The 27,500-nt window shown below is 43.3% G+C and overlaps 1 protein-coding gene across 1 annotated transcript in view; it reads right to left on the reverse strand.

Moving 5' to 3' along the window:
* dag1 (dystroglycan 1) overlaps positions 1-27,500 on the reverse strand; it is a 40,507-nt gene that overhangs the window by 7,610 nt on the left and 5,397 nt on the right. The window contains exon 2 of the mRNA XM_034130579.1: positions 7,703-8,197. Within this exon, the coding sequence (XP_033986470.1) occupies positions 7,703-7,966 (264 nt within the window). The 5' untranslated portion in view covers positions 7,967-8,197. The remainder of the gene's footprint in view (positions 1-7,702; positions 8,198-27,500) is intronic.

Genomic DNA, 27,500 nt, shown 5'->3' on the forward strand with positions numbered 1-27,500 from the left:
ACTGTAGTTTCCATAGTTTCCCCACAGCAGCAGACGCACATTCATGACGTCCGCTGGCGCATCATAAACACGTCGGATAGTGGAAGTGCAGTCGATTCTCTAAAGTACCGCAGTCTCTTCTCCTAAGTCCTTTTGAATTCTCCTATCCACTATCCCTTAACCCTGTGACCTTTCACTCAGAGGTCAAGGGTTAGACGATAGGGTTAGAACTTAGGAGCTGATTTTTGGACTATTCGACTGCAGCCCCAGTCTCAGCATGTGCCTTGCTTTCTGCAGAATCAGAAGGAATGAGCTGAATCACAATACACACACCCACACCCACACACACACACACACACACACACACACACACACACACACACACACACACACACACACACACACACACACACACACACACACACACACACACACACACACACACACACACATACATGTATTTTTGATATCTGGTATCTGGCAGAACACCTGCACTTTGTGAACATTATTTATCTGTTATTGCCTCTGTATTATTACACATTACACTGTGACTATAGTCTGGCCTATTAAGGATAGTCTACCCTATCCTGCATCTAAATATACCCTGTAACCTTCACACACACACACACACACACACCTAATATGGCTCTGCTCTCTAAGACTGTAAAACCAATGAAAGCTGCCCGCGCCCCTTTGGGTGAAAACCAATAATCCAGTCCCATAGCAACAGCAGGACAGACCATAATAACCTCAGGAGGCTTTTCTACCATAATGACCACCATATAAACGTGTCTTTAGGAGTCACCAGACGATGTGTTAGAGGAGGCAGACAGATAGTGATGATGTGTGCTAAAGGTCAGATGGAAACGACTCTCTGAAATCCAAAGTGCCGACAAAACACTGAAGCTGAGAACCTCTGAAACCTTGTGAATGAATTCATGTTTAATTCTGGACGTATGATTCAGAAAGCCTCTCCCGCTCTACGTTTAATTACATAGCAACAGGGAAGAGAGGCTGCATGCCTGCAGCCTGGTGACTCATATGTTCTGCTGAGTGTGTGTGTGTGGTGTGTGTGTGTGTGTGTGTGTGTGTGTGTGTGTGTGTGTGTGTGTGTGTGTGTGTGTGTGTGTGTGTGTGTGTGTGTGTGTGTGTGTGTGTGTGTGTGTGTGTGTGTATCTCCAGTTTTCCACTGCTACCCTGCCAGCTAACAGCTATGTAGCTACAGGGGAACATGTGAGCGTCAGAGAGACAGCTGACCAACAGAAACACTTTCACCATAAAGAACAGAGTCTACAGAACCTTAGAGTCTACAGAACCTTAAATAGCAGAGTCTACAGAACCTTAGAGTCTACAGCACCTTACAGAACAGAGTGTACAGAAACGTAAAGAGCAGAGTCTACAGAACCTTAGTCTACAGAACCTTAAACAATAGAGTCTACAGAACCATAAAGAACAGAGTATACAGAACCTTAGAGTCAACAGAACCTTAAAGAACAGAGTCTACAGAACCTTAGTCTACAGAACCATAAAGAACAGAGTATACAGAACCTTAGAGTCTACAGAACCTTAAAGAGCAGAGTCTACAGAACCTTAGAGTGTACAGCACCTTACAGAACAGAGTGTACAGCACCTTAAAGAGCAGAGTCTACAGAACCTTAGAGTGTACAGCACCTTACAGAACAGAGTGTACAGAACCTTAGAGTGTACAGCACCTTAAAGAGCAGAGTCTACAGAACCTTAGAGTGTACAGCACCTTACAGAACAGAGTGTACAGAAACTTAAAGAGCAGAGTCTACAGAACCTTAGTCTACAGAACCATAAAGAACAGAGTATACAGAACCTTAGAGTCTACAGAACCTTAAAGAGCAGAGTCTACAGAACCTTAGAGTCTACAGAACCTTAAAGAGCAGAGTCTACAGAACCTTAGTCTACACTACCTTAAACAATAGAGTCTACAGAATCTTAAACAGCAGAGTGTACAGAACCTTAGAGTCTACAGAACATTAGAGTCCAAAGAACCTTAAAGAACAGAGTATACAGAACCTTAAAGAGCAGAGTCTAAAGAACCTTAACCTGTTAAGCACCAAGCCTGTTTTTCATGTTTCAGGCTCGAAAATGACATGCCCAAAACAAATGACTACAACTTAACTTCTAAAAGGGTTATATGAATATTTTATTTATTTATTTATTATTTTATCAAAGCGTCAGAATCAATATAGATGTTTTTTATTTTAAAGAAAATTCAGATTTTACATAGTAAAAAACTGTAAATTATAGTGTCCGTCCAAAAATTATTTTTTACAGATAGTGAAAACTACCCTTGGATGATGGTAAGGTAGACTAAGCTTTAGGAATCCAAAGTACAACATATAATAAGTACCCTGTATCAAGATTGATGCAAAACAAGTGACATTTGACCTTTTTAGAGAGGTTTAGCCAAAACCACCACCTCTGAGGTGATTTGGGTGAAAATGTTTTTTTTTCCCATATCTCTGGCCCCCCTTGGTCGATTTTGATGGTTGACACCTCTTTCTGACCGTTAGAGCCAATAGAATCGAAGGGGGAGTCCCCCACACACACACTCATTGTGAAGAGAAAAGGTGGGGGCTGCGCGCATGTAAATGTGCAGCAGAGTGAACCTATCTCTAGCTCTGGCACGAAAAAGCAGTTTTATTGCTTATGGATTATCAGAAATCATTTCAAAGAGGACACAGACACATTGGATGAACCTATGGATTAACTGCAGCATCGTTTTTTTATCGTTTTAATGCCATTGAAGACCAGTTTTGACCAAGGTAAGCCATGTTAGTGTTTCTAGCTACCTAGCTCCACATGTTATGATGTACGCTTTCGTTTATAGCGTCGCAAATGTTTATCACTGAGTGTTGAGGTGGGCACCCCCAGATTCTGTGTCTCCAGGAGATGCTAATCGAGGGGTTGGCTGTGCATCTAGGATAAGTAATAAGGGAGTTATTGTGAGTTTAAGTGCCGTTTTAGGTTACATTTTTTCGCTCGTGGCTAATTCAGAGGCTGAGTGTTAGCATTGTGGGGTTTTTTTGGAGAAAGAAAATTAAAAAGATCAGTTAGCTGAGTTTCTTCCCGTTACATGGATATAAAACATTCATAGTTTATTAAATATTAAGATTCCTTAGACGTTGTTTCCTGCAAATGACGCGTTTATCCGCCCGGTACCGGGGGGGCCGTGCGTAACAGGTTAAGGAACAGAGTCTACAGAACCTTAGAGTCTACAGAACCTTAAAGAGCAGAGTCTACGGAACCTTAGAGTGTACAGAACCTTACAGAACAGAGTGTACAGAACCTTAAAGAGCAGAGTCTACAGAACCTTAGTCTACAGAACCTTAAACAATAGAGTCTACATAACCTTAGAGTGTACAGAACCTTACAGAACAGAGTGTACAGAACCTTAAAGTGTACAGAACCTTACAGAACAGAGTGTACAGAACCTTAAAGAGCAGAGTCTACAGAACCTTAAAGAGCAGAGTCTACAGAACCTTAAAGAGCAGAGTCTACAGAACCTTAGAGTGTACAGAACCTTAAAGAGCAGAGTCTACAGAACCTTAAAGAGCAAAGTCTACAGAACCTTAGCAGTGTTTCCCCTACCATTGTCTTGGAGGGGCGCTGCGCCCCGCCAACGGAGCCCCGCGCCCCCCATGAATTTCAAGGTGTTTAAAAAAAAAAAAAATTATTACATTTATTTTTTTATATATATATACATATATACCAAATTGCAACTAATCTCTATCTACTGTCACTTTTCACATTGAACATGTGCTCTTTTATTAAATAAACTAAACACTTTCATATTAAGTTGTGAGTTTAGTGTTTTTGACCCTAAGAAACACTGATGCCTTAATCAATAACAATAATCCACAGCTCCTCTCTCTGCTCCAGAGGATTTAAAAAGAAAATATCCCAAAGCCCCCGCTCAGGCAGCACCCCCCCCGCTCAGGCAGCACCCCCCCCCGCTCAGGCAGCACCCCCCCCAGCTCAGGCAGCACCCCCCCAGCTCAGGCAGCACCCCCCCCGCTCAGGCAGCACCCCCCCCCGCTCAGGCAGCACCCCCCCCCCGCTCAGGCAGCACCCCCCCAAAGCAGTAAACCTAGGGGAAACACTGCTTAGAGTCTACAGAACCTTAAACAACAGAGTCTACAGAACCCTAAAGAGCAGAATCTACAGAACCTTAAACAACAGAGTCTACAGAACCTTAAACAATAGAGTCTACAGAACCTTAAAGAGCAGAATCTACAGAACCTTAAACAACAGAGTCTACAGAACCTTAGAGTCTACATAACCTTAAACAATAGAGTCTACAGAACCTTAGAGTCTACATAACCATAAAGAACAGAGTCTACATAACCTTAGTCAACAGAACCTTAAAGAGCAGAGTTTACAGAACCTTAGAGTGTACAGAACCTTACAGAAAAGAGTGTACAGAACCTTAAAGAGCAGAGTCTACAGAACCTTAAAGAGCAGAATCTACAGAACCTTAAACAACAGTCTACAGAACCTTAAAGAGCAGAGTCTACAGAACCTTAAAGAGCAGAGTCTACAGAACCTTAAAGAAGAGTCTACAGAACCTTAGAGTCTACCGCACCTTAAAGAACCTTAAAGAGCAGAGTCGACAGAACCTTAGAGTCTACAGAACCTTAAAGAGCAGAGTCTACAGAACCTTAGAGTCTACAGAACCTTAGAGTCTACAGAACCTTAAAGAGCAGAGTCTACAGAACCTTAGAGCCTAAATAATTTGGGTGGACATTTTTTTTTTTCCATATCTCTGGCCCCCCTTGGTCGATTTTGATGGTTGACACCTCTTTCTGACCGTTAGAGCCAATAGAATCGAAGGGGGATTCCCCCACACACACTCGTTGTAAAACAAAAAGGTGGGGGCTTTGCTCATGTAGTTTTGCATCAGAGTGAACCTACACTCTAGCTCTGACATCTAGAAACGGAAAAGCAGTTTTAATGCTCATGGATTATCAGAAATCATTTCAAAGGGACACAGACACATTAGATTAACCTATGGATTAACTTCAGCAGCGTTTTTATCGTTTTAATGCCATTGAAGACCACTTTGGAGAGACTTCAGAGCCAAGGTAAGCATGTTAGCATTTTTAGCTACCTAGCGCCACATGTTTTGATGTCTGTTTTTGTTTATAACGTCGCAATTTCGTATAATTCAGTGATAATGAGGGTACCCATCGATTCTGTGTCATCTCACGATGTGAAACGATGTGTTGGATGTAGAGAAGAGATAAATAATAAGGTTTTGTGAGTGATCTTCGGTGCAGTAATCTGTTAGCATTTTACGCTCGTTGCTAATTCAGAGGCTCAGTGTTAGCATTGTGGGTTTTCTTTTGAAAAATAAATAAAAATGATCAGTTAGATGAGTTTCTTCCCGTTACATGGATATAAAACATTCATAGTTTATTAAATGAACATGCCCTCAGACACTGTTTCCTGCAAGATGTTGCGGGAGTACCGGGGTCTCTCGGGCTTAACAGGTTAAAGAGCAGAGTCTACAGAACCTTAGAGTCTACAGAACATTAGAGTCTACAGAACCTTAAAGAACAGAGTCTACAGAACCTTAGAGTCTACAGAACCTTAAAGAGCTGAGTCTAAAGAACCTTAAAGAACAGAGTCTACATAACCTTAAATAGTAGAGTCTACAGAACCTAATAGTCTACAGAACCTTAGAGTCTACAGAACCTTAAACAATAGAGTCTATAGAACCTTAAAGAGCAGAGTCTACAGAACCTTAAACAATAGAGTCTACAGAACCTTAAACAGCAGAGTCTAAAGAACCTTAGAGTCTACAGAACCTTAAACAACAGTCTACACAACCTTAACCAATAGAGTCTACAGAACCTTAAACAGCAGAGTCTAAAGAACCTTAGAGTCTACAGAACCTTAAACAACAGAGTCTACAGAACCTTAGAGTCTACAGAACCGTAAAGAACATAGTCTACAGAACCTTAAAGAGCAGAGTCTACAGAACTTTAGTGTCTACATAACCTAATAGTCTACAGAACCTTAGAGTCTACAGACCTTAAAGAGCAGAGTCTACAGAACCTTAGCGTCTACAGACCTTAAAGAGCAGAGTCTACAGAACCTTAGCGTCTACAGAACCTTAGAGTCTACAGAACATTAAAGAACCTTAAAGAGCAGAGTCTACAGAACCTTAAAGAGCAGAGTCTACAAAACCTTAGTCTACACAACCATAAACAATAGAGTCGACAGAACCTTAAACAGCAGAGTCTAAAGAACCTTAGAGTCTACAGAACCTTAAAACAACAGAGTCTACAGAACCTTAAAGAGCAGAGTCTAAAGAACCTTAGAGTCTACAGAACCTTAAAACAACAGAGTCTACAGAACCTTAAAACAACAGAGTCTACAGAACCTTAAAACAACAGAGTCTACAGAACCTTAAAACAACAGAGTCTACAGAACCTTAAAACAACAGAGTCTACAGAACCTTAAAACAACAGAGTCTACACAACCTTAAACAATAGAGTCTACAGAACCTTAAACAGCAGAGTCTAAAGAACCTTAGAGTCTACAGAACCTTAAAACAACAGAGTCTACAGAACCTTAAAGAGCAGAGTCTAAAGAACCTTAGAGTCTACAGAACCTTAAAACAACAGAGTCTACAGAACCTTAAAGAGCAGAGTCTAAAGAACCTTAGAGTCTACAGAACCTTAAAACAACAGAGTCTACAGAACCTTAAAACAACAGAGTCTACAGAACCTTAAAACAACAGAGTCTACAGAACCTTAAAACAACAGAGTCTACACAACCTTAAACAATAGAGTCTACATAACCTTAGAGCCTACAGAACCGTAAAGAACATAGTCTACAGAACCTTAGAGTCTACAGAACATTAGAGCCTACAGAACCGTAAAGAACATAGTCTACAGAACCTTAGAGTCTACAGAACCTTAAAGAGCTGAGTCTACAGAACCTTAGAGTCTACAGAACCTTAAAGAACAGAGTCTACAGAACCTTAGAGTCTACAGAACCGTAAAGAACATAGTCTACAGAACCTTAAAGAGCAGAGTCTAAATAACCTTAAAGAACAGTCTACAGAACCTTAAAGAGCAGAGTCTACAGAACCTTAGCGTCTACAGAACCTTAAAGAGCAGAGTCTACAGAACCTTAGCGTCTACAGAACCTTAGAGTCTACAGAACATTAAAGAACCTTAAAGAGCAGAGTCTACAGAACCTTAAAGAGCAGAGTCTACAGAACCTTAGAGTCTACATAACCTTAAAGAACCTTAAAGAGCAGAGTCTACAGAACCATGGTTAAAGTGTTTACCACAAACAGAACAAACAGAACCATAAAGAGCAGAACGTACAGAACCAGGGTTACAGTTTGAAAGAGTTGTTGTGGGGCTGCAAGGCAAATGGAACTAGATATAAGACAATGAATGAATCACAGAACCTAGACCAACAGTCAGAACCATAAAGAGCAGAACGTACAGCACCAGGGTTAAAGACAATGAATGAAGCACAGAACCTAGACCGAGGAACATATGTCCCCCACAATCAGAACCCACTTAGACTCTGCTAACCATTGATTTTGCTCATGTCTGTAAGACGTTGCTTTTGCCGGGACCCCCTTGAAAACGAGATGGTGCATCTGAAGGGGTTTATCCTAATGAATACATTTCTACATAACCATAGCAACAGTGAAAGGATGCCTCACCTTGACGACGTCCCCCAGGTAGACGTCCTCCATGTTGTTGTTGGGCAGCGTTGCGCTGAACACCCTCCCCACCACCGCTGAGGAGTCTGGGAAGAAGGATGTCTCCTGCTGGGAGTCCTGCTGGAAGTCCATCAGCAGAGAGGAGGTCATGGAGGCCTCCAGCTGCCCCCCCCCCCTCCACAGAGAGACCCCCCCCCCACCACCAGCAGCAGCAGCAGCAGGGCTCCAGTCCCCTGTCTCACCCCCACGCCTCCAGAACTCCATGAGGAACGCATAATACTCCGTCAGTGATGCAGAAAACAAGCTAATGTCCGAGTGGGAGGGGGGGAGTTATGGGGGGAGTAATGAGGGGGCATGCAGCACCCTGACTCTCCTCTCAGATCTTCCTCTGTGTTGGGGGGGAGATCTTCCTTTTTTGTTCTGGTCTTTATCCTTCCTCTTCCTCCTCTTCTCTCCCCCCTCACTGGGTTTGGGCTCCCATTGAGTCGAGCAGATCTGTGGGGGAGAGAGAGGGAGACGTTAGGGGAGGGAAGTGTGTTTGGGGGGGGGGGGGGGGGGGGGGGGGCAGCTTCTTATAACATAAAGCAACAGAAACACTTTGACGTTTAGAGCTGGGGGGTCATCATGACTTCACAGCAGCTACAGCCAATGACATTCTTCTGACCTGAGCTCCTCCAACAATCCAACTTATATAATAACATACAAAAATACAAATGCTAAATAAATAAATAAATAAAAGATTGACTTTTCAATATCCAAGTCTCTATCATCATGAGCTCAGCAGCTACAGTGTAGATATGAAAAACTGAAGGCTCCTCCAACAGAGCAACATGAATATATATAGGACATAAAACAGATACAACAGATACAACAGATAAAATAGTGCACGAGAATGTTAAAGTAAATACAAATAAAATAGAAATAGTAAATGCAATATGATATATAGATACATAATTAGCAAGATGCAAACAGATGAATGTTTATGGCTGTTATTTACAGAGTTCAGGTGTTTAGCAGTGATATAGATATAAATGTCATAAACACTGCAGATTCAGAGTAATCTGATTACGTCTGTCTCTTTTCACTCCTTCAGAATAGAATAGGGGGGGGGGAGTGAGGGGGGGGGGGGAGTGAAGGTGATATACGGCAGGACTCAGATTCTCCAACAAAGACGGTCAAAGCTTTTCTCGGAAGCTCTGATGAATGCATGCCTTCTCTATTGTGAGAGGGGTCAGCCCGAGTGTGTGTGTGTGTGTGTGTGTGTGTGTGTGTGTGTGTGTGTGTGTGTGTGTGTGTGTGTGTGTTGTGTATGTGTGTGTGTGTGTGTGTGTGTGTGTGTGTGTGTGTGTGTGTGTGTGTGTGTGTGTGTGTGTGGAGAGGGGGGGTAAAGAAAGAGAGAGAAGGAGAGAGTTAGTGTCCATTGTGTAGGACTGAACTCTGGGTCTGTTATTCACACAGTCTTTCATCCGGGAGAGGGTGTGTGTGTGTGTGTGTGTGTGTGTGTGTGTGTGTGTGTGTGTGTGTGTGTGTGTGTGTGTATGTGTGTCTTTGCTTGCAGAGAAAGAGATGGACAGAGTGAAAGAGGGAGTGCTTGCCCTCCCGCTGTGAGTCCATTTTTGCCCCGGAGCAGAAAGTGAAATCTCTGCAGGACTCCCCCCCCCCCCCCCCCCCTCTGCAGGACCCCCCCCCCCAGGTAGCCTTTGAGCTGCTTTAAAGCCTCTTTGTTGTCGGGCCTCCGTCACCTTCGGACCAGAGACTCTGTTTCCCCCCCCCCCCTCAGATTCAGTCTCTGAGAGTCAAGGCTTTCTCTCTGATGGCGGCCAGTAGTCCAATTTCACTTCATTGTCCCCAAGAAATGTTGTTTAGTTGCTGCAAATAAAGTCCAACATTACCGCTGTCCCACCGTCTCCTCCAATAAGATCACACTGTCCCACCGTCTCCTCCAATAAGATCACACTGTCCCACCGTCTCCTCCAATAAGATCACACTGTCCCACCGTCTCCTCCAATAAGATCACACTGTCCCACCGTCTCCTCCAATAAGATCACACTGTCCCACCGTCTCCTCCAATAAGATCACACTGTCGCACCGTCTCCTCCAATAAGATCACACTGTCCCACCGTCTCCTCCAATAAGATCACACTGTCCCACCGTCTCCTCCAATAAGATCAGACTGTCCCACCGTCTCCTCCAATAAGATCACACTGTCCCACCGTCTCCTCCAATAAGATCACACTGTCCCACCGTCTCCTCCAATAAGATCAGACTGGTGTTGGTCCTGCGTGTATAAACTGTCTGAAGAACTGTTCTGAGGAAACTGTTCTGAAACCACGTCAGGTTTAGGGTCTGAAACCACAACCACGTCAGGTATAGGGTCTGAAACCACGTCAGGTTTAGGTCCTGAAACCACAACAGGTTTAGGGTCTGAAACCACGTCAGGATTAGGTCTGAAACCACAACAGGTTTAGGGTCTGAAACCACGTCAGGGTTAGGTCTGAAACCACAACCACGTCAGGTATAGGTTCTGAAACCACGTCAGGTTTAGGGTCTGAAACCACGTCAGGTTTAGGTCCTGAAACCACGTCAGGTTTAGGTCCTGAAACCACAACAGGTTTAGGGTCTGAAACCACGTCAGGATTAGGTCTGAAACCACAACAGGTTTAGGGTCTGAAACCACGTCAGGATTAGGTCTGAAACCACAACCACGTCAGGTTTAGGGTCTGAAACCACGTCAGGTACAGGGTCTGAAACCACGTCAGGTATAGGGTCTGAAACCACGTCAGGATTAGGTCCTGAAACCACGTCAGGTTTAGGTCCTGAAACCACAACAGGTTTAGGGTCTGAAACCACGTCAGGTTTAGGGTCTGAAACCACAACCACGTCAGGTATAGGGTCTGAAACCACGTCAGGTTTAGGGTCTGAAACCACGTCAGGATTAGGTCCTGAAACCACGTCAGGTTTAGGTCCTGAAACCACAACAGGTTTAGGGTCTGAAACCACGTCAGGTATAGGGTCTGAAACCACGTCAGGTTTAGGGTCTGAAACCACGTCAGGTTTAGGTTCTGAAACCACGTCAGGTTTAGGGTCTGAAACCACGTCAGGTTTAGGGTCTGAAACCACGTCAGGTTTAGGTTCTGAAACCACGTCAGGTTTAGGGTCTGAAACCACGTCAGGTTTAGGGTCTGAAACCACGTCAGGTTTAGGTTCTGAAACCACGTCAGGTTTAGGGTCTGAAACCACGTCAGGTTTAGGGTCTGAAACCACGGCAGGTTTAGGGTCCGAAACAACGTCAAGAGCGCTCAGCGAGTCTATAGTTAGCTTCAGAGACACACACATCTACACAATTCACTGACACACACATCTACACAATTCACTGACACACACATCTACACAACTCACTGAGAGACACACACATCTACACAACTCACTGAGAGACACACATCTACACAATTCACTGACACACACATCTACACAACTCACTGACACACACATCTACACAATTCACTGACACACACATCTACACAACTCACTGACACACACATCTACACAATTCACTGACACACACATCTACACAACTCACTGAGACACACATCTACACAACTCACTGAGACACACACCTACACAACTCACTGAGAGACACATCTACACAACTCACTGAGAGACACACACATCTACACAACTCACTGAGAGACACACACATCTACACAACTCACTGACACACACATCTACACAATTCACTGACACACACATCTACACAACTCACTGAGACACACATCTACACAACTACACACATCTACACAACTCACTGAGAGACACACATCTAAACAACTCACTGAGACACACATCTACACAACTCACTGAGAGACACACATCTACACAACCCACTGAGACACACATCTACACAACTCACTGAGAGACACACATCTACACAACTCACTGAGACTCACATCTACACACATCTACACAACTCACTGAGAGACACACACATCTGCACAACTCACTGACACACACATCTACACAATTCACTGACACACACATCTACACAACTCACTGAGAGACACACATCTACACAACACACTGACACAGACATCTACACAACTCACTGAGAGACACACATCTGCACAACCCACTGAGACACACATCTACACAACACACTGAGACACACATCTACACAACTCACTGAGAGACACACACATCTACACAACTCACTGAGAGACACACATCTGCACAACTCACTGAGAGACACACATCTGCACAACCCACTGAGACACACATCTGCACAACACACTGACACAGACATCTACACAACTCACTGAGAGACACACATCTACACAACTCACTGAGAGACACACATATACACAACTCACTGAGAAACATACACATCTACACAACTCACTGAGAGACACACATCTACACAACTCACTGAGCGACACACATCTACACAACTCACTGAGGGGCAAACATCTACACAACTCACTGAGGGACACACATATCTACACAACACACTGAGAGACACACATCTACACAACTCACTGAGAGACACACATATCTACACAACACACTGAGAGACACACATCTACACAACTCACTGAGAGACACACATATCTACACAACACACTGAGAGACACACATCTACACAACTCACTGAGAGACACACATATCTACACAACACACTGAGAGACACACATCTACACAACTCACTGAGAAACATACACATCTACACAACTCACTGAGAGACACATCTACACAACTCACTGAGCGACACACATCTACACAACTCACTGAGAGACACACACATCTACACAACTCACTGAGAAACATACACATCTACACAACTCACTGAGACACACATCTACACAACTCACTGAGAAACACACACATCTACACAACTCACTGAGAGACACACATCTACACAACTCACTGAGAGACACACACATCTACACAACTCACTGAGACACACATCTACACAACTCACTGAGAGACACACATCTACACAACTCACTGAGAGACACACATATCTACACAACACACTGAGAGACACACATCTACACAACTCACTGAGAAACATACACATCTACACAACTCACTGAGAGACACATCTACACAACTCACTGAGCGACACACATCTACACAACTCACTGAGAGACACACACATCTACACAACTCACTGAGAAACATACACATCTACACAACTCACTGAGACACACATCTACACAACTCACTGAGAAACACACACATCTACACAACTCACTGAGAGACACACATCTACACAACTCACTAAGAGACACACACATCTACACAACTCACTGAGACACACATCTACACAACTCACTGAGAGACACACATCTACACAACTCACTGAGAGACACACACATCTACACAACTCACTGAGACACACATCTACACAACTCACTGAGAGACACACATCTACACAACTCACTGAGAGACACACACATCTACACAACTCACTGAGACACACATCTACACAACTCACTGAGAGACACACATCTACACAACTCACTGAGAAACACACACATCTACACAACTCACTGAGAGACACACATCTACACAACTCACTGAGAGACACACACATCTACACAACTCACTGAGAGACACACATCTACACAGACACACGGCTAAAAGGGTCACATTACTTGGGAAGTTCCCAGACTGACAGGTGAGACACAGACACACACACACACACACACACACACACACACACACACACACACACACACACACACACACACACACACACACACACACACACACACACACACACACACACACTCAGTGATGATTCAAAGGTCATTATGGGATGCTTATGGACGCACTTTCATTCTGCAGTGAGAACCACTACACAGTCCATCAGCAATCACAACATGCAGTGAGGTGATGGTGCACTGATGGGCCGTGTGTGTGAGAACATCCGGTGGAGAGGAGAGTGTGTGTGAGTGTGTGAGTGTGTGTGTGTGTGTGTGAGTGTGTGTGTGTGTGTGTCTGTGTGTGTGTGGGTGTGTGTGTGTGGTGTGTGTGTGTAGTGTGTGTGTGTGTGTGTGTGTGTGTGTGTCTGTGTGTGTGTGTGTCTGTGTGTGTGTGTGTGTGTCAGTGTGTGTGTGTGTGTGTCAGTGTGTGTGTGTGTGTGTGTATGTGTGTGTGGTGTGTGTGTGTGGTGTGTGTGTGTGTGTGTGTGTGTGTGTGTGTGTGTGTGTGTGTGTGTGTGTGTGTGTGTGTGTGTGTGTGTGTGTGTGTGTGTGTGTGTGTGTGTGTGTGTGTGTGTGTGTGTGTGTGTGTGTGTGTGTGTGACTGAACACTGATGGAAGAATGATCACAGGACAGCTCGAGCTTCCTGTTTGGGTTTGCGTCATGTTTTCCTGTTTTTATCAGATAGGGTTCATTTCTTGATTGTCAGGTGTCATTCATTTCAAACCTTTCATCATTATTATATATATTTATTACTTCTGAACTCCTCGATAAATAAAGAGATAAAATAAAGTCATCATGAACCAGGAAGAGTTCACGACTATTCAGGGAACAGATAAACATCTGAGACAAAAACAGAAAAACAGATTTCTGATGAAAATATCTCTACTGGAAGCTTCCGGACACTCCTCATACACACCAGCTGTGACAGAGGGTGTGTGTGTGTGTGTGTGTGTGTGTGTGTGTGTGTGTGTGTGTGTGTGTGTGTGTGTGTGTGTGACAGGAGGAGCAGCAGATGTGAACCTGCCTCATAAAACACACAGAGGTCGGGGGAAGCCCGCAGAGCGGAAACACACACCAGGAGGACCAGAGAACAGAAAACACACCTCACACACCCCACACACACACCTCAGACACACTGACCACACACACCTCACACACCCCACACACACACCTCAGACACACTGACCACACACACACCCCACATACACACACACTGAACACACTCTGAATACATGATGTGTGTGAGGTTGGCACTTCCTGATTCCTGCAGATGTTTCTGATGTTCTTTATTGATAACAACTTGACTTGAACTTGTTGTTCTTGAAGTCACTGACACTTAACTGAGCAGTTTTAGAAAGGTGTGTGTGTGTGTGTGTGTGCGTGTGTGCGTGTGTGCGTGTGTGTGTGTGTGTGTGTGCTTGTGTGTGTGCCATGGACAGCTGGGGACAGTTGCTAGTTTGACAGCAGACGACAGCCGGGCAACAGGAGACCTTCTATATGCTCTACCACCCACACACACATATTTAAACACACACATACATGTTTTGCTACACTTTTAAGCATCACAGTTCCACATAATGATGTGAGGACCCCTTTCTGCTGTTGACAGATCAAAAGTTTTAACACAGTAATGCACGCACACACACACACACACACAAACACACACACTCACTCAGCGCTGCCTACTAATCTGCAGCCTTTAATCCGAGGTTGCGCTTCATTGGCTGAACTCTGACGGCTCTGAGGGGAATAACCTCTCAGAGTATTTATAGAGAGACTTAAACACAGCAGAGGGTTCAGAGAGGAGAGGACTCTTTAAAGTCGAGACACTACATACTGATATACACCTGAACATCAGCAGGAGAGGACTCTTTAAAGTAGAGACACTACATACTGATATACACCTGAACATCAGCAGGAGAGGACTCTTTAAAGTAGAGACACTACATACTGATATACACCTGAACATCAGCAGGAGAGGACTCTTTAAAGTAGAGACACTACATACTGATATACACCTGAACATCAGCAGGAGAGGACTCTTTAAAGTAGAGACACGACATACTGATATACACCTGAACATCAGCAGGAGAGGACTCTTTAAAGTAGAGACACTACATACTGATATACACCTGAACATCAACAGGAGAGGACTCTTTAAAGTAGAGACACTACATACTGATATACACCTGAACATCAGCAGGAGAGGACTCTTTAAAGTAGAGACACTACATACTGATATACACCTGAACATCAGCAGGAGAGGACTCTTTAAAGTAGAGACACTACATACTGATATACACCTGAACATCAGCAGGAGAGGACTCTTTAAAGTAGAGACACTACATACTGATATACACCTGACCATCAGCAGGAGAGGACTCTTTAAAGTAGAAACACTACATACTGATATACACCTGAACATCAGCAGGAGAGGACTCTTTAAAGTATGAGACACTACATACTGATATACACCTGAACATCAGCAGGAGAGGACTCTTTAAAGTAGAGACACTACATACTGATATACACCTGACCATCAGCAGGAGAGGACTCTTTAAAGTAGAAACACTACATACTGATATACACCTGAACATCAGCAGGAGAGGACTCTTTAAAGTAGAGACACTACATACTGATATACACCTGAACATCAGCAGGAGAGGACTCTTTAAAGTAGAGACACTACATACTGATATACACCTGAACATCAGCAGGAGAGGACTCTTTAAAGTATGAGACACTACATACTGATATACACCTGAACATCAGCAGGAGAGGACCCTTTAAAGTGGAGACACTACATACTGATATACACCTGAACATCAGCAGGAGAGGACTCTTTAAAGTAGAAACACTACATACTGATATACACCTGAACATCAGCAGGAGAGGACTCTTTAAAGTATAGACACTACATACTGATATACACCTGAACATCAGCAGGAGAGAACTCTTTAAAGTAGAGACACTACATACTGATATACACCTGAACATCAGCAGGAGAGGACTCTTTAAAGTAGAAACACTACATACTGATATACACCTGAACATCAGCAGGAGAGGACTCTTTAAAGTAGAGACACTACCTACTGATATACACCTGAACATCAGCAGGAGAGGACTCTTTAAAGTAGAGACACTACATACTGATATACACCTGAACATCAGCAGGAGAGAACTCTTTAAAGTAGAGACACTACATACTGATATACACCTGAACATCAGCAGGAGAGGACTCTTTAAAGTAGAAACACTACATACTGATATACACCTGAACATCAGCAGGAGAGGACTCTTTAAAGTATGAGACACTACATACTGATATACACCTGAACATCAGCAGGAGAGGACTCTTTAAAGTAGAGACACTACATACTGATATACACCTGACCATCAGCAGGAGAGGACTCTTTAAAGTAGAGACACTACATACTGATATACACCTGAACATCAGCAGGAGAGGACTCTTTAAAGTAGAGACACTACATACTGATATACACCTGAACATCAGCAGGAGAGAACTCTTTAAAGTAGAGACACTACATACTGATATACACCTGAACATCAGCAGGAGAGGACTCTTTAAAGTAGAGACATTACATACTGATATACACCTGAACATCAGCAGGAGAGGACTCTTTAAAGTAGAGACAGTACATACTGATATACACCTGAACATCAGCAGGAGAGGACTCTTTAAAGTAGAGAAACTACATACTGATATACACCTGAACATCAGCAGGAGAGGACTCTTTAAAGTAGAGACACTACATACTGATATACACCTGAACATCAGCAGGAGAGGACTCTTTAAAGTAGAGACACTACATACTGATATACACCTGAACATCAGCAGGAGAGGACTCTTTAAAGTAGAGACACTACATACTGATATACACCTGAACATGAGCAGGAGAGGACTCTTTAAAGTAGAGACACTACATACTGATATACACCTGAACATCAGCAGGAGAGGACTCTTTAAAGTAGAGACACTACATACTGATATACACCTGAACATCAGCAGGAGAGGACTCTTTAAAGTAGAGACACTACATACTGATATACACCTGAACATCAGCAGGAGAGGACTCTTTAAAGTAGAGACACTACATACTGATATACACCTGAACATCAGCAGGAGAGGACTCTTTAAAGTAGAGACACTACATACTGATATACACCTGAACATCAGCAGGAGAGGACTCTTTAAATTAGAGACACTACATACTGATATACACCTGAACATCAGCAGGAGAGGACTCTTTAATGTAGAGACTCTACATACTGATATACACCTGAACATCAGCAGGAGAGGACTCTTTAAAGTAGAGACACTACATACTGATATACACCTGAACATCAGCAGGAGAGGACTCTTTAAAGTAGAGACACTACATACTGATATACACCTGAACATCAGCAGGAGAGGACTCTTTAAACATGTTTAACAGACTCTAAGAAACAAACAGAACATGACTGCAGATACATTAAGGGGCTGCTGACCCAGAACAATATTTCCTGAGTTTCCCTCTATTGTCCTCTACCAGAAGTGGATAAACTGGGTCAGTTGTGTGTAGGTTGATAACTCTCACACACACACACACACACACACACACACACACACACACACACCACACACACACACACACACACACACACACACACACACACACACACACACACACACACCACACACACACACACACACACACACACACACACACACACACACACACACACACACCACACACACACACACACACACACACACACACACACACACACACACACACACACACACACACACACACACACACCACACACACACACACACACACACACACACACACACACACACACACACACACGCTGCAGTGACCTGGATACTGTGTGCCGTTAAACAGCGTTCAGAGGTGGAGGACAAACCGGAGGAATCCATATGAGCTGGCTCTGTATGACGGGGGACAGTTAGCAGACTGATGGCTTCCTGCACTACGTCTGACACACTACGTCACTACGTCTGACTGGCACTACGTCACTACGTCTGACTGACACTACGTCTGACTGACACTACGTCACTATGTCTGACTGGCACTATGTCACTACGTCTGACACACACTACGTCACTACGTCTGACTGGCACTACATCACTATGTCTGACTGACACTATGTCACTACGTCTGACTGACACTACGTCACTACGTCTGACTGGCACTACGTCACTATGTCTGACTGACACTACGTCACTATGTCTGACTGACACTACATCACTACGTCTGACTGACACGTCACTACGTCTGACTGGCACTACGTCACTATGTCTGACTGACACTACGTCACTACGTCTGACTGACACTACGTCACTACGTCTGACTGACACGTCACTATGTCTGACTGACACTACGTCACTACGTCTGACTGACACTACGTCACTACGTCTGACTGACACTACGTCACTACGTCTGACTGACACTACGTCACTATGTCTGACTGACACTACGTCACTACGTCTGACTGACACGTCACTATGTCTGACTGACACTACGTCACTACGTCTGACTGACACTACGTCACTACGTCTGACTGACACTACGTCACTACGTCTGACTGGCACTACGTCACTATGTCTGACTGACACTACGTCACTACGTCTGACTGACACTACGTCACTACGTCTGACTGACGTAACTACGTCTGACTGACACTACATCACTATGTCTGACTGACACTACATCACTATGTCTGACTGACGTAACTACGTCTGACTGTCACTACGTCACTATGTCTGACTGACACTACGTCTGACTGACACTACGCCACTATGTCTGACTGACACTACGTCTGACTGACACTACGTCTGAAATGCAGCATGCGTTGAAAGACAAGGCATGACCTGGATTTTATCCCAGTTATATTTCGGTGAAATATTTACCTGGAGAGCATCGCTTCATGTCTGTGGATATAACAACTATTCACACGGTACACCAGGCCAACACATGGAGCAAATAACCTGTGTTCCTGCAAGTGTGTGTGTGTGTGTGTGTGTGTGTTTCTTTTTTAATGATCTGATGTGGTTGTGTGTCTGTTGTGCTGCCTGGTTGTGTATTTATTCTCGCTGGTGTAACACAGATAGGACGGACATACATGATAATTGTTGTCCTGCCTCACCGAGAGGAGGTGGCTCTCACACACACACACACACACACACACACACACACACACACACTCACACACACACGTGTAATCTGCAGGACGTGAATCATGCAGACTGGCAGACGGCAGCCTTTGAAAGCGCGCCTTCATAAAAGACGGATTGATGGGTGAATGGATGGGGGGGGAGTCTCTTTATGAGTGGGGGGGGGGGGGATCTATGGATGAATGGGTGACTCATGACATCCTGATCCGAAACACAAATGTGAAACTTGGAGACGAGCGTTGATGACACATCATCACAGGAGAGTTTGACTTCCTGCGGCTCTGCATGAATTACCATGTTTTTAATATGCAGATATGACGGCTGTTTGTCTGTCGTACGTTCACTATTTCAATCTCAATCTTTATTTATATAGCACATTTAAATAAACCTCAGTTGACCAAAGTGTTGCACAGGGAACAAATACAATATAGAATAACACAATAGAAGTAAAATAATAACACAATAATGAAAAACAAGATAAAAAGCAGAATGAACCATGAAGTCCGCCTCACACCGACTGCATCACAACAGCTCATTGATCTGGAGATCTTTATAGGAGAATCAATAGAGCTGAGGAACACTGAGGGACTCCTGATCAATATCATGGATAAGTGATTATCTTCATAGCAACACTCTTCAGATCATCTAACGCTGCTAATCTCTGTTTTACATGTGAAGAGTTATTCATTTCACTCATTAAAGGTTGGAGCTCTGCAAAGTGAGACATGTGATCACATGTTAGAATAAGGTGTGTGTGTGTGTGTGTGTGTGTGTGTGTGTGTGTGTTTGTACAAGTGTAGACCCAATGTAAACCTATGCTGCGTGTGTGTTTGACTCTAAGCCAGGAAACAATGTCACCTATAGTCCACACACACACACACACACACACACACACACACACACACACACACACACACACACACACACACACACACACACACACACACACACACACACACACACACACACACACACACACACACACACACACACACACACACACACACACACACACACACACTGCTGGTGTTTGTCTGTGAGATTCAACATGCCAGCTCCTCTCCTCTCATTTCCTCGGCCTCCTGTGTTTGTCTGACGCTCTAAAAGCTGTCGGCCAGGTGAAAGAGCCGAGCTGTTGTGTGAGTCAACACACTCATACAGACACACACTGACACACACACAGACACACACACTCACACAGACACACACTGACACACACACAGACACACACTGACACACTCACAGACACACACTGACACACACACACACACACACACACTCATACAGACACACACTGACACACACACAGACACACACACTCACACAGACACACACTGACACACACACACACACACTCATACAGACACACACTGACACACACACTGACACACACACAGACACACACACTCACACAGACACACACTGACACACACACTGACACACACACACACACACTCATACAGACACACACACACCAGAGTCAGTGTCCTTCTCACACAGCGACACACTGAACTGCAGCGTCTGCTCTCTGAGTGTCATTTCTCCAGTTTCTTCCTCTGAGATACTCTGTAGTTATTTTTTTTAATTTACCAACGCTGCATGCTGATACGCTCAGAAACACTCACACACTTTCAGATCAGAAAAAACATGAAGTCAGCACTTTATTCAGATCTATCTGACGCATCCTCAATCTGTCCAGAGAGGAAAACCAAACATCACTCAGATATCTGAGAGTCCCACACACACACACTGTGCGGTCTCCATGGTTACTGCTGTTTGTGGTGAATTCCTGCATGTCCGTGGAGCTGCAGGCCTCGACATGTGGGATGTTTCCAGAGACAGACTGTATTCAGAGACTCTGCTTTACTGCTGCTCATAGACGGATAATGCTATATAAATATAGACTTAGTTCACTTTAGTTTGTCATTGTATACCACCATAATGATATAATATACAAGACTAAATAAAGCTTATGGTTTGATATGTTTTCATGTCATCTGGCACTTCTTTATAACTGCACAGTTATTCTGATTATCTATTGGTCGACTGTAGTTGATCATCAACTGAAGTCACTACGAGAAAATCAGACTTCCATTAAAGTCAACTCGAGTCGCTTTGATAAAAGTGATGGTTTGTCCTCTGGAGAAAATGAGCTGGAGCAAACAGATAACCAGGATGTATTGTTCGCTTTGTTTGTTTGTAGCCTTTATTTAACCAGGTGAAAAATCCCATTGAGATCAACGATCTCTTTTTCAAGGGAGACCTGCGGTACATTGGTTACACATAAAAACAACAGAAAGCAAAAAGGACATCACAACATAATTACAGGGGTATACATTAGCAACCTATTCACAGTGACAGGTATCCAATAACATTTCATCCAGCCGTGCTTTAAAACGATGCAAGGGAATCAAAATGCTCAGTTTCAATGTGTGTTGCATAGTGTTCCAAGCTAGAGGAGCAGCGCACATAAAAGCTTTAGCACCTAGAACAGTCCTAGCACTTGGCACATGTAATAAAAACACATCCTGGGATCTCAGGCAATAGCTACTTGCCACTCTCCGTGAGATCAAAGAGCAGATATAAGAAGGTAGTTTACCCAGCATGGCTTTGTAGATGAATATGTACCAATGACTGAGCCTCCGAACAGGAAGTGAAGGCAGACCTGCCTTGGCATACAGGGCACAGTGATGAGTAAGTGCTTTACAGTTAGTAACACATCTCAGAGCACTGTGATAGGCGGCATCTAACCTTTCCAGGTAATGGGCAGGTGCATTCATATAGACCAGATCCCCATAGTCCAGCACAGGTCAAAAGGTCACAGAGCCTTTTCCTGGCTTCAAAAGAGAAACAGGACTTGTTTCTGAAAAAGAAACCTAGTCTAACCCTCAGCTTTTTAAGCAGATTAGTGACCTGAAGTTTAAAAGAGAGACAATCATCAAGCCAGATACCCAGGTATTTATAACAGGTAACCACTTGGAGTACTTGTCCTTGCATAGTCACAATATCTAAAACAGTCTCCGGTGTCTTTTTAGCTTTAGAAAAGAGCATTACCTTGGTTTTCTCAACATTTAAAAGAAGCTTTAGTTCAGAGAGCTGAGTCTGAATAATGTTAAAAACAGCCTGTAATTTAACAACAGCCTCCTTAATGGAGGGACCTGCACAGTACATCACGGTATCATCCGCATAAAAATGTAAAGTAGCTTCATCCACATTTTCACCTAAACTATTGATGTAGATGGAGAATAAAAGTGGACCTAAAGCAGAACCTTGAGGAACACCTTTAGTAATGTTCAACCACTCAGAAGACAGCCCATCAAAATGAACACATTGGGACCTTTCAGAGAGGTAGTTCACAAACCACCCACTGCATGGCTGGATGAGCCAATACTGAGTAGCCTCTGCTTTAAGATGCGATGATCGACGGTATCAAACGCTTTGGAAAGGTCAATAAATAGAGCTGCACAGCTCTGCTTATTATCTAAGATACTCGCCACATCATTCAGCACTTTCATTGTGGCAGTGATGGTGCTATGTTGCTTTCTGAAGCCTGACTGATGTTTAGACAGGATGTCATGTTTACATAAAAACACCTTTACCTGTTCACTCACTAGGCGTTCAAGAACCTTCGCCAGAACTGACCATTTAGAGATTGGCCTATAATTATTTAAAACAGTTGCCTCCCCTCCTTTCAGCAAAGGCAGGACATACGCTGACTTCCATACTTTAGGAATTGCATTTGTGCTGAGGGAGAGGTTAAAAAGAGTAGTGAGAGGTGGAGCAATACAATCTGCAGCTATCTTTAAAAAGAAAGGTTCTACGTTGTCCGGGCCGGCCGGTTTCTTAGGATCTAACTTGGTTAAAGCTTCATGAACAACATTTACAGTAAAAGGAGTAAAACTGAAAGGGTTTTCCAGACCACATTGTTCAGAGTCACAGACTGTGGTGTTCACAGAAGCAGTTAGTCACAGGTAAACAGATTGCTGGTTTCTGAGATTACACAGCTCCATGTTAATGCTAACGAAGTATAAATCAGTGCCAGCATGCAGTTGGCGGGAGGTTAGAAATCAGTCGTTCTTCTCACGGTGTTTCAGGAGGAATTCCTCGTGGTCGACCGGGCAACTCAGAGCGCGTCCAGAAAACCAAGCAGCCAAAACAACAGGGCTAAATAAAACTGTCCACCAACACACAGCTAATAATGCAGAACTAATGACACACACACACACACACACACACACACACACACACACACACACACACACACACACACACACACACACACACACCACACACACACACACACACACACACACACACACACACACACACACACACACACACACACACACACACCACACACACACACACACACACACACACACACACACACACACACACACACACACACACACACACACACACACACACACACACACACACAAAAGAGCTGGAACAAAAGAGGAAAGCTTTCAGGAAGCAGAAGCTTTGTCTTTAGAAAGCGTTTCTGTTGAGGAGTCTTTTTGCTTCACTTTGTCAGGATGGATCAACCGCTCAGTCTCTTTTTAAATGTTTGGAACTAGTTTGCCGTCAGAGATTTGAGGAGAGTGAGACTTTATGCTGATGATACAGCACTTTACATTTCAGTTCACTCAAGAACTTCAACACATCTTCATGTAGGAGAACTAGTGAATGGGGTTCAGACCCCACATAGGGAGGGGTCTTCCTGTTTACCAGGAGAATAACCAGAGTTCATTCTCCTGCTGAGACCCTGTGGAGCAGAAAACTGACGTCCATCAAAGCGTCTTTCATTACAGCCGCTAAGATCACAACTCTTAGATCAGGGTTATTCAGGGGATCTCTGATGGATCTCTTCAGTGAATTATTCATATATAAGCAGCTAAATTAAGTATTAAACACTGCCGTCTGGCAGGAGGTACCACAGCATCAGGACTAAAACCACCAGACTCAGAGACAGCATCAGGACTAAAATTACCAGACTCAGAGACAGCATCAGGACTAAAATTACCAGACTCTGGGAAAGCATCATGACTAAAACCACCAGACTCAAAACCACCAGACTCAGAGACAGTTTCAGATCTAAAACCACCAGACTCTGGGAAAGCATCAGGACTAAAACCACCAGACTCAGAGACAGTTTCAGGACTAAAACCACCAGACTCAGAGACAGCATCAGGACTAAAATTACCAGACTCTGGGACAGCATCAGGACTAAAACCACCAAACTCAGGGACAGTTTCAGGACTAAAACCACCAGACTCAGAGACAGCATCAGGACTAAAACCACCAGACTCATGGACAGTTTCAGGACTAAAACCACCAGACTCAGAGACAGCATCAGCACTAAAACCACCAGACTCAGAGACAGTTTCAGGTCTAAAACCTCCAGACTCTGGGACAGTTTCAGGACTAAAACCTCCAGACTCAGAGACAGTTTCAGGACTAAAACCTCCAGACTCTGGGACAGTTTCAGGACTAAAACCTCCAGACTCAGGCACGTGTGCATCTCGTTATGTTCAGATCAGCATGTGTGTGTTTGCATGTGTGTATATCAGTTGGATATAATAGTTGTGTTTGTTTCTCCAGGTGTAAACAGCTGTTCTGGATCTGAATCAGGAAGGTATTGAAATCTTTTGGAGAATACGTCTCCAGGACGGCTCTGAGAAAGAGTTATGGGGCGCTTCAGGTCAGAAGCTACTGCTAGCTGCTGAGCTCAGTGGTGAGAAAGACATGCATCGTTAGTCTTTAATAGTGATGTGACCCTCTCAGATGAACAGCAGCTCTGACTGAGGAGCATTCAGAGCTGCTGTACACACACACACCACAACACACACCACACACACACAAACACACCACACACACACACACACACACACACACACACACACAACCACACACACACACACACCACACCACACACACACACACACACACACACACACACACACACACACACATCAACACACACACACACACACCCACACACCACTACACACACACACACACACACACACACACACACACACACACACACACACACACACACACACACACACACACACACACACACACACACACACACACACACACACACACACACACACACACACACACACACACTGTTTATTTAACCCTTCACAGCGAGCACAGAGGACTTCTGTGTCCAAAAGATGAAAACATGAAAAAAACCTGAAACTCTGAAATCCTGCAGGAAGCAGAAGACCTGCATATACATACAGAGTACATATACTACAGATACTACCTATACTACATATGTACTACATTTACTACAGATACTACATATGTACTAAATATACTACAGATACTACACATAACTACATATACTACAGATACTACATATGTACTAAATACACTACAGATAATACATATGTACTACATATCCTACAGATACTACATATGTACTAAATATACTAGATACTACACATAACTACATATACTACAGATACTACATATGTACTAAATACACTACAGATACTACATATGTACTAAATATACCACATATACTACATATGTACTAAATATACTAGATACTACACATAACTACATATACAACAGATACTACATATGTACTACATATACTACATATACTACATATGTACTACATATACTACATATGTACTAAATATACCACATGTACTACATATGTACTAAATATACCACATATACTACATATGTACTACATATACTACAGATACTACATATGTACTAAATATACCACAGATACTACATATGTACTAAATATACCACATATACTACATATGTACTACATATACTACAGATACTACATATGTACTAAATATACCACAGATACTACATATGTACTAAATATACAACATATACTACATATGTACTAAATATACAACATATACTACATATGTACTACATATACTACAGATACTAGTATAAAAAAGGTCAAAAAGCGTGACCACATCACCCCTATTCTGGCCTCACTACACTGGCTTCCAGTTCGGTTCAGAATTGATTTTAAAATCCTTTTATTTGTTTTTAAAGCCCTAAATGGGCTGGCTCCGGCCTATATAGCTGAACTCCTCCAGCGCTACACCCCAGCCAGAGCTTTAAGGTCTGCTGACCAGCTGCTGCTGGTAGTGCCCAAGACCAGGCTCAAAACCAGAGGGCACCGAGCCTTCTCAGCAGCTGGCCCTAGGCTCTGGAACACTCTGCCCCTCCATGTGAGGTCGGCCCAGACCCTAGGGGGTTTAAATCAACACTAAAAACACACTTCTTCTCTCTGGCCTTCTAGTCAGAGCGGAGCACGACTCCTGACTTTTCCTTGTGTTTTTTATTTTTTATTTTTTATATATATCTGTTGTAATTTATTGTCTTTTATTGTGATTGTAGTAATGTGTTTTTATTACATGTACAGCACTTTGGCTCGACCAAAAATCGCTTTTAAATGTGCTTTATAAATAAAACTTGATTTGATTTGATTTACTACATATGTACTACATATACCACATATACTACATATGTACTACATATACTACAGATACTACATATTACTACATATGTACTAAATATACTACAGATACTACATATTACTACATATGTACTAAATATACTACAGATACTACATATGTACTAAATATACTACATATATTACAGATACTATATATTACTAAATATACTACAGATACCTTGACAAGACTGAACTGCTTTTCCTTCAGGGAAAAGATTGTCCCACTGTTGACCTAACAATCAACATCGGCCCCTCTGTTGTTTCCCCGACTCAGACTGCAAGGAATCTGGGTGTGACCCTAGATAACAACCTGTCCTTCACTGCAAACATCGCTGCTACAACCTGCTGCTGCAGATACACTCTTTCCAACATCA

This window comes from Trematomus bernacchii, unplaced genomic scaffold (assembly GCF_902827165.1).
Source record: "Trematomus bernacchii unplaced genomic scaffold, fTreBer1.1, whole genome shotgun sequence".
Classification (NCBI taxonomy): Eukaryota; Metazoa; Chordata; class Actinopteri; order Perciformes; family Nototheniidae; genus Trematomus; species Trematomus bernacchii.